The following is an 8,288-nucleotide window of genomic DNA, read 5'->3' on the forward strand; positions in this document are numbered from 1 at the left end:
CTTCTTGTTGATACGCTGAATATATTAGAAACACTTATTTTAAAAATAACTGCTTTTTATCTGTGTGTTCAGGTTCTTCCTCAGCTAATATGGGACATTACAGAGAGGTTTCAAGGGCCGGATTTGCTATGCCGGTCCATCAAGTACTTGCAGATTGTTGGCATGTTTGCTTCCTCCTATATGATAGTTGCCATGACAGTAGACCGGCACCATGCCATCTGCTGCCCGTTGCAGGCCTACCGAGGGGGCACAGTGTCCCGCTGGAACACTCCTGTCATGGTGGCCTGGGGCCTGGCACTGATCCTCAGCATACCGCAGGTAGGAAGGGGTGAACACACAGGCAGCTTGATTTCCACAGGAGAACTCAAGATGTTTGTCTATTTTTAGCTTCAAGAGATCACTGCAGATTATCAGTGTCTGTGGGTGTGCTGACCACTTTTCCCTTGTTGTTTCTGTCAGGTGTTCATCTTCTCTCGCTCAGAAGTGGCTCCCGGTGAGTTCGAGTGCTGGGGTCACTTTGCTGAGCTGTGGGGGCTGAAAGCCTACGTCACCTGGATGACGGTAACTGTCTTCCTCCTGCCCGCCCTCATCATCACCATCTGTCAGGTAATTCTAGTTGTACTGGCTGAACTCTGCACTGTCCACAAAGGGTGTTGACTATAGGATTACATGTTCAGAGCAACATTATCCAGTAATGAGGCTTGTGGCATGAATGAAATGCTGTTTTGGTTTCAAGAGTGTATTTGGCACGCATTGTTCAATAACCTGTGGAGACTGTGGTTGGTGTTATGTCGCATCCCCAGGCAGATATGACATTCTGGGGTGCCTCCCATCAGTCCTGATCTATTTAGGGAAAGATATTTCTAGGTTCCAGCTTTTTCCCCTAATTAACACAGCACTTGGAGGTCTACTGCCGAGATGTCTGCCCAGTCTGAAAACGTCCTGCCAGGGAGAGGAATGTACCAGATCTGTGCCAAACATAGAATTCTGGACCTTTTTCCCACTATTTTGAATATCAGATTTCAAATCCAGAGGGATATTTAGAACGTTTCTGGAAGAGAGAATGATGTTATTTCTGCTGAAGGAGGTAATTTGGAAAGTTTCAAGTGTCTCGCCCGATTAAATCCCATAAACTGAATGGAAAGATGGATTAATGTGTAGCTTCAGTTGTAACAAACCTTCAGAATCAAAGTAAAAATAGTTGGAAGGATGAATCGCCTATTAGTAATGGATTTCATGTCGTTGTTTTGGTTTCTCCGGAGAATACCACAAATCATTTTGGTGCAATAAAGTTTTATGGTAGCTATGTAACAGAGCGAAGGAATCGTGGCGTTAAATAATGTTACATAAAAATGTCTGACACTGGTTTATGGCCGATGGTTAAGGCCAACACATACTCTCTTTTTTTTACATTTCAAATTTCCGTTCAGTGTTGACCTAAACTGCAAACAGGACAGTCTGCAGCAAACACGAGCATCTGAATTTGCCACGTTCCCATGATAAAACATAATCCTCGGGCCTTTTAGGTCGTGAATGATGGCATGTCTAGTTTTCCCTCTCACTGAGCTGTTGTAATTTCTCAAAATGTTCTTATATTTCAGATAAGAATCTTCCGCGAGATTCACAACAACATCTACCTGAAGTCAGAGAGGATGGTGATGGCTGAGATGAAGAAAAACGAAATCCTCTTCCGCTTTCACAGCTTTAGGAAGGAGGACGAGCGATCCAGAGAGAGGGGGAGACGGGCGTCTGGAGGAGGAGGCTGGGACGGAAGAGGAGGACAACTCTTAAAGGTTGCAAATAACAACCCCCACAATAACACACCCAACAGCCAAGTGGGAGAATGTTATGACTATGTACCACCTGATATTCAGTGTAACAGTTGCCACGGGGAACATGTGACAACAACAAGAACAACAGCGCATCAGCAAACAGTGAACGGCTCAGATTGCCAGGAGCCCTACACCAACTCTCCCCGCTGCTCCCTTGATTATGCTCCCCCTCACCGCCCCGCCACCCCACCTCCAAGTATCACTAAAGCCATGTCAAAGACGGTGAGGATGACCCTGGTCATTGTGCTGGTGTATACTATCTGCTGGTCACCTTTCTTCATTGTCCAGCTGTGGGCAGCCTGGGATCCAGACCCTCCAGACCAAGGTTAGTCATAAACATCTTAATGGATGCAACATCCACTTATGTTTCCAATCTACCCCATAAAAGAAATGAAAGCAACATCTGTGCGGTCAGGTGAATCATTTATGTTGTTTACCCCAGATGGATTGATTCTCCTTAGCTCATGTAATCTATTTAATCGCCCTAATGGAGCTAATTTACCTGTTTTGCACTTTAGAGAGCATAAAGCTAATTGAAAAGCTCCTATTTTTAACAGAAAACTCCAATCAATGCTTTTGAGCATCTTGGTGGGTCCAAATATTAGGCTATCTAACTCATTATTCTAAGTACAAGCTCCAGCTCTCAACAGAGAATATAATACAAGGTCACAAACAAGTTTGTTTTTTCCTGAGCTGAAACTAAAGACAAACACCAGAGGCCAGTAAATAACCTGTTTATGTCCCCCGTAGAGTCTGAAACAGAGCCAGATGCTGACATTTCATCAACAATGATCGGTGCCAGCAGCTGGCATGCATAGTTAAAATCATAAGCAACACATGGAACAAGCGCAAATACAAACGCACACACACGAGCACAGATGCATACACAAAGTGTACTCACATGCAGCTACAAGCATGATTAGCATACTCTCATGAAATAAAAGCCCCGATTGGCAGACAGCCCCACACTCAGCTGATTATTGTCAGCTTTATTCTAAAATCAGAACGGTCTCATTCATTGTTCTCAGCTGCTCTCAGTGTGTTTTGCCTAATGCACAATAGACTTGCTATTAGAAATGAAAAATATGAAGGAGGAAGTATGTGTGGAGTTGTTCCCCTGGGATATTTATAATCAAATTCTTGAAGTAGAATAAAAACAAAATAATGCACAGTGCTCTGCTGCTAAATATTTGCACATTTTTATGTTTGTTTCCTAAGGGGTGAGAGACTAATGTGTCTTGCACTGTGATTTGTCCTTAGTTTGTCCTCATTTTAAGAGGAATGTTTCCTTCCAACGTAAAGGTTGTACATTTGAAAATGTATTTTTGGACTTGTCTTTTTGGCGGTATGTGTCCTCTGCAGGAGTGGCCTTCACTATCCTGATGCTGCTGGCCAGTCTGAACTCGTGCACCAACCCATGGATCTACACGGCTTTCTCCAGCAGCGTGTCAAGAGAGCTGCAAAATCTGCTCCACTGTGGGTCAAGATCTGGACGACGGGGCTCCCTGCCTGACGACTCTACCACCACACACACCTCCACCACCAAGGACAGCCTGTACTGACAAAGACTGATGAGCTGGAGAGCGAGACACACAGAGACATGCTCGAAAGGCATGCATGGGTGCACACGCGCCCACTGCAAGGACGTACTTTTGCACACAACTCTGCTGATGTCACCGCCTCCAGCGCCGCAGCCTGAGAACGCACTGTGACGACCTCCACCAGATGTTTTCAGCATCAAAGGACAGCTGTCTTCTCACCAGGACTTCTATTTGTAATCACCTGTCTTACTCGCCCCAGCAGTAAGGACGGCTGTCACTGAAGATGTCAGCACCATTCATAACACAGTGTTTCGGTGGATCTGTGGGGTGAAATGGACTGGAAGGTGAGAACATTTTCACCTCAGTAGCTGTTGAACAGAACTGTGGACAGTCTCTTACTCTGCTCGGATACAGTAGAGCAGCAGGAATGCAAGGGGTGGATTGCTACATTAATGGCACGCCTAATGTATAAAGCAGCAGACAAAACTATGGGTGCAGAGAAAACCAAGCTGGAAGGAAGAGAAAAGAAGCACATGCAGACAGTACACGAGAATAAGACTGCAGGAGAACAGACAGGGGATGTCATGGATGTTACAGCAGTGGTCCCAGGAGGACTGTAGTTGAAATCTAATAACGTGATCAAACTTTGTTATTCCACAGAAAGAAAGAAAGGATTAGAGAAGGATGCTTGAGGCAAAGAAAGAATTCACTTCCAGGTTCCAACAATAGTGATTTGTTAGCAAGATGGGCTTAAGATTCACTCCTGAGGACGGTGCAGCAGAAGGAAAGCACCGCACAAAAAAATAAACCTGGTTTTCCTTGCTCAACTGGGACACAATTATGTGACTGTATTTTATACAAACACGCCATATGAGGCACATAAAAGAACCTTCCCGTCATGCTTTTCGGAAAGTATGAAACGAGAACACAGCACAGAAGAAACTCATGAGAAGTATTTATCAGCATTCCGTGTATCGTGATCAACGTTGTAAAGTATATTTATTGAAGAGAATATTACATTTTGTGCTAGATAAAAGCTGAATGTTGCAATGGTCTGAGGTACAGTGTAGTTAAAAAAGAAGGAAGAAAGAAAACAAGGCGGTGTCAAACCAAAGATTGTTTTTTAAAAGCTCGACTTTAAAGTCTTATCAGTAGACATATTCCAACCTACACGTTAGCGTACATCTAGAAACAATTACTATTTAAGAAAACACTTCACATGAATATTGCAAATACTCCAAGTCCAAACCAAGTGCCTGTAATGTCAGTAGACATTTTTAGAGGGGGCCTCCCTCACTGGATTAATCTGTAAATGATGTCAGCCAAGTTATTTTTAGACAGAGCATACCTCCAGAGCAGGGATCATAGGATATGTTATATCACACCATGAGCCATGTGTTCTTTAATCTCTTTATTTATTTATTGTTGTGTAAATGAAAATGTACACACAAATATATATATATTTAATGTATACTTAGATAGTATATATGTATATTATTCCCTGTTTCTGCCTTCCAGGTACAGTTTTTATAATATTGCATTTTATTCTGTGCACAGAGTAAAGTATTATGGCCCTCAGCTGCATGACACACTTAAATATTCTAATGGTATGTTTTTACAATAGCATAATTATATAAGCTACTGTACATACAGGAAATGTGATAACATTGTGTGTATTTGATCAGTCTATCCATTAGATGCTGTTGAAAATAATCTTTTTTTTTTTAATGATGTGCACTCACAGTGAGACACTTTGGTGCATCTTTCTTTTTCGTGAGAGAACAGTGTTGTTCGAGTCTGCAGGACAATACCGGCATGCTTTCAAGGTATCTCAAGAGTACTTGTCTGGGTCGAAGGAGAAGCCTCACCTTTTCCTCTGCGTGGCCGTGGTGTTTGGGTTTACAGCACGCCACTGCAAACTTGTTCCCCAGACACAGGCCTCTGCTTTGATTATCAGCCAAATGAAACTCTGCAGCAACAATGTCCCGTGTCTCACTTTGTTATATCAGGAAATAGATGAACTTCTCCCAAACCTTCAGGGTGTTCATGTATTTTTCTCTCTCCCAAGCAGGAAGTTGAGAGGTCAGAGGATGATTCTTCTCCACGCAAAGAGCCAAACCTCAGTTTCATCCAGCCTTTCAGATTGATGGGAGAGGCCGAACACTCCTCAGCTGTGCATTGTGCTTTCTGTACAGCCATTAGTGAGCATTAAAACGGCTAAATAATAAATGCACTTCAACTGACTGAGAAGCAGATAGCACGAACATCTTTAAATATCCCCTAAAAATAGACCCATCATCAGACAGAATTTCCTATAGAGTCAGTTTAGTTTCCTGAGTAGTCCTATAAAAGACTTGGCATTTCCTATTTTTCACTGAAACAGCCACCACCATCTCTCTCTTGTCAGAGCATATGATAGATGGTCTAACTGGTAGGTCACTGCTGTTTTTATAATCTTGCAGTGTGTGTGTGTATATTTATGCTGAATGCCCTAATGCTCACGGTTTCCATGCAGAAGCATGGGTGACGGCTAAACTCAAGGTCACTTCTTCATTACAGTTAGGGCAGCACTTCCTTCCAGCCGTGTGGCTGCAATGGGGTATAAAAGAAATAAATTATCCCTCAGGGAGCCTGTCACAAGGGCAGGAAAACAGGGCAAGTTCCGTCTTCAAATCAATTTAAATTCAGCCAAGGAGTGCAACCAGTGGCTCTGAAGAATGACTGAGACCCCCAGCCTTCACCACAGCCGGTATAAATCAGACCTGGAGCCAGGACTTTTACCATACTGAGCAATGCGTCTGCATTGCTTAACCCAAGACCCCTCTGCAGACCTAATGATGGCCGAGGCTCATTCCAAGACACCAGGTGGCCCAACTGGCCCAGATCGACTCCTGTGTCTGCGTTAGGAAAGAGCATCATACTTTATTATCAGAGGAAGCAAGAGAAACAGGCTCCCCAATTTATCTTGTCTTCTCACAAAAGGGTTTCATTTTGCTCTTTTTCTCTATCTTAAATGTTTTAACACCAAGAGGATGTTTATATGCTCTTAGCCTTAAAACAGATGGTAAACTATTTGGTGGAGTTTGTTTTGTTTTCCACATAAAATTTATCTGCATTTACTGTTTCAGCTTACAGAGAAGGGGGCAGTTAAATGCGGCTTTTTCCAAGGGCATTTTTTCTTTGTTTGCTAAATATAGCCACACTTTTATTCTATTGGCAGCAATTATGATTCCTTAGTCTGTAAGTGTTTACTGATTTAAAAGACGTTCTTTCTCCGAGAGCCAGAGGGATCAAGGTTAGCTTTTTTTTATCGCTTTCAGCCATCTTGTTTTCATTACTTTGGGCACGGTTGTGCGCACACCTCACCTGCAACATTGCTTTCTTAATAGTACAAACAGGCATGTGCATGGTGTCTGATAAAATGGCATCTACAAATATTTTACAGGAGCTTGTTCAACACGCTTCCACGACATTTATGCACTTAGATATGATTTGTTGTTATGTGTCTTCACCAATGTTCCCTCTAATTTTTCATGTTTCTGAGCGAACACACAAACTCCCTGAGCGGTCCCTTGGGCCACTGTGAGCGACATCAGACGTGTGCACTGTGGTCACGCCAGCATTGAAGTTACACGGTTTATTAAAAATAATCAAATTACAGCATTTACATTTATGTTAGACTACTTTTAATTAACTGCTTTAGCCCACTTACAAATAATCTTGTTCATGACCTGTGTAGCATGTTAACACTATTGGAAGTAAAAATAACTTGAACTCCAATTTTGAAAACACAACTTTCTTTTTTCTATTTGTATAAAGCTCTGACTTGTATTCTGAGTCTGTGGTCTGGGAGAGAGTCCTGTAACTCTGTCTGCAAAATACAGGATATAATGACCAATGTTGTGCAATTAATTATATAGTTACTTCTTCAAAAAAGTAACTGAGCTATGCAAAAAAACAAAGTTTTTTGCAGCTGTTTACCTAAAAATGCAGCCAAGGTGTTTTTTAAAATAAGTATTTCAAACTATTTACAGAACAATCAGCTGTTCTGCATGAAATTTGATGCCACACAAATTATTTGTGCCACTCCAAAAAATAATTTCTGTCCACTATGAGATAAAGGAGAACAACAGCCTGATACCTGCAGGCAGTGGCGGTCCTAGCCGCCACTGCCACACTCCCTCTGTTTTTCTAAACTGAGCACCTGATGGCTTTGAACTTTTCTTGTCCATCTTCCATTGGTTTTAATTTTGCACTCCAGTATGAACACCCATCCCCCAACCCGAGGATCACCACAGCATAACCTAATAGACCTGCACCTTAGTTCACAGAATCGCTTTGTCTGGGGTTTATTTCTGGGATTTCACACAAGCCAGTATTCAAATCAAGAATATATAATTACAGCATTTTTCTGACACACACAACAAAACTATTGACTACACTACACACTAACTACACAAGATTTGCACTAAACGTTGCAAATCTCTCACATCTCAAAACACCGCCATCACTCCTAAAACTCCCCCTTTCCTAAACACTAAATGCCATGTTGCTATATCATTTTTTGATTGGTCGACATGGTACATTTTTTGACCAATAGGAAAGGGTGGGAGGTTTTGGTTTTGCTCACAGGTGGAGAGTGCTTTGGAGCGTTTTCCTTATAAAACTCAGTTTTTACCGTTTCTTCCCGCAGTAAATATAAACAACGACAGTATTCAGGAAGAAAACCAAACATTGCAGATATTTTTATCATAACTCTGGTTTTACGTGGCCGATCAACACAATTTAAAAACTGGTATGAAGTCCACACTTTTTCCGTCAATTGTTCCGTCTGTCCTGCTCACATCTCCAATGGTTGTCCAAGTTGTCATTAACGTGGCTTCACTCCACATCAGCCACGCCGCTTTGCTCGCTA

General features: G+C 42.2%; 1 protein-coding gene across 1 annotated transcript in view; it reads left to right on the forward strand.

Annotated features, from left to right (window-relative positions):
* Nucleotides 1-7,240, forward strand: part of avpr2aa (arginine vasopressin receptor 2a, duplicate a) — a 17,882-nt gene extending 10,642 nt beyond the window's left edge. Inside the window, exons 5-8 of the mRNA XM_086276106.1 lie at nt 73-318; nt 460-606; nt 1,602-2,157; nt 3,195-7,240. Of these exons, the coding sequence (XP_086132232.1) occupies nt 73-318; nt 460-606; nt 1,602-2,157; nt 3,195-3,394 (1,149 nt within the window). The 3' untranslated portion in view covers nt 3,395-7,240. The remainder of the gene's footprint in view (nt 1-72; nt 319-459; nt 607-1,601; nt 2,158-3,194) is intronic.
* Nucleotides 7,241-8,288: the final 1,048 nt, after the last annotated feature.

This window comes from Aulonocara sp. 'chitande type north' Nkhata Bay, linkage group LG20 (genome assembly GCF_057382095.1).
Source record: "Aulonocara sp. 'chitande type north' Nkhata Bay isolate Kocher_YH1m ecotype deep benthic linkage group LG20, A_spYH_male_GT1.1, whole genome shotgun sequence".
In the NCBI taxonomy this organism is placed as follows: domain Eukaryota; kingdom Metazoa; phylum Chordata; class Actinopteri; order Cichliformes; family Cichlidae; genus Aulonocara; species Aulonocara sp. 'chitande type north' Nkhata Bay.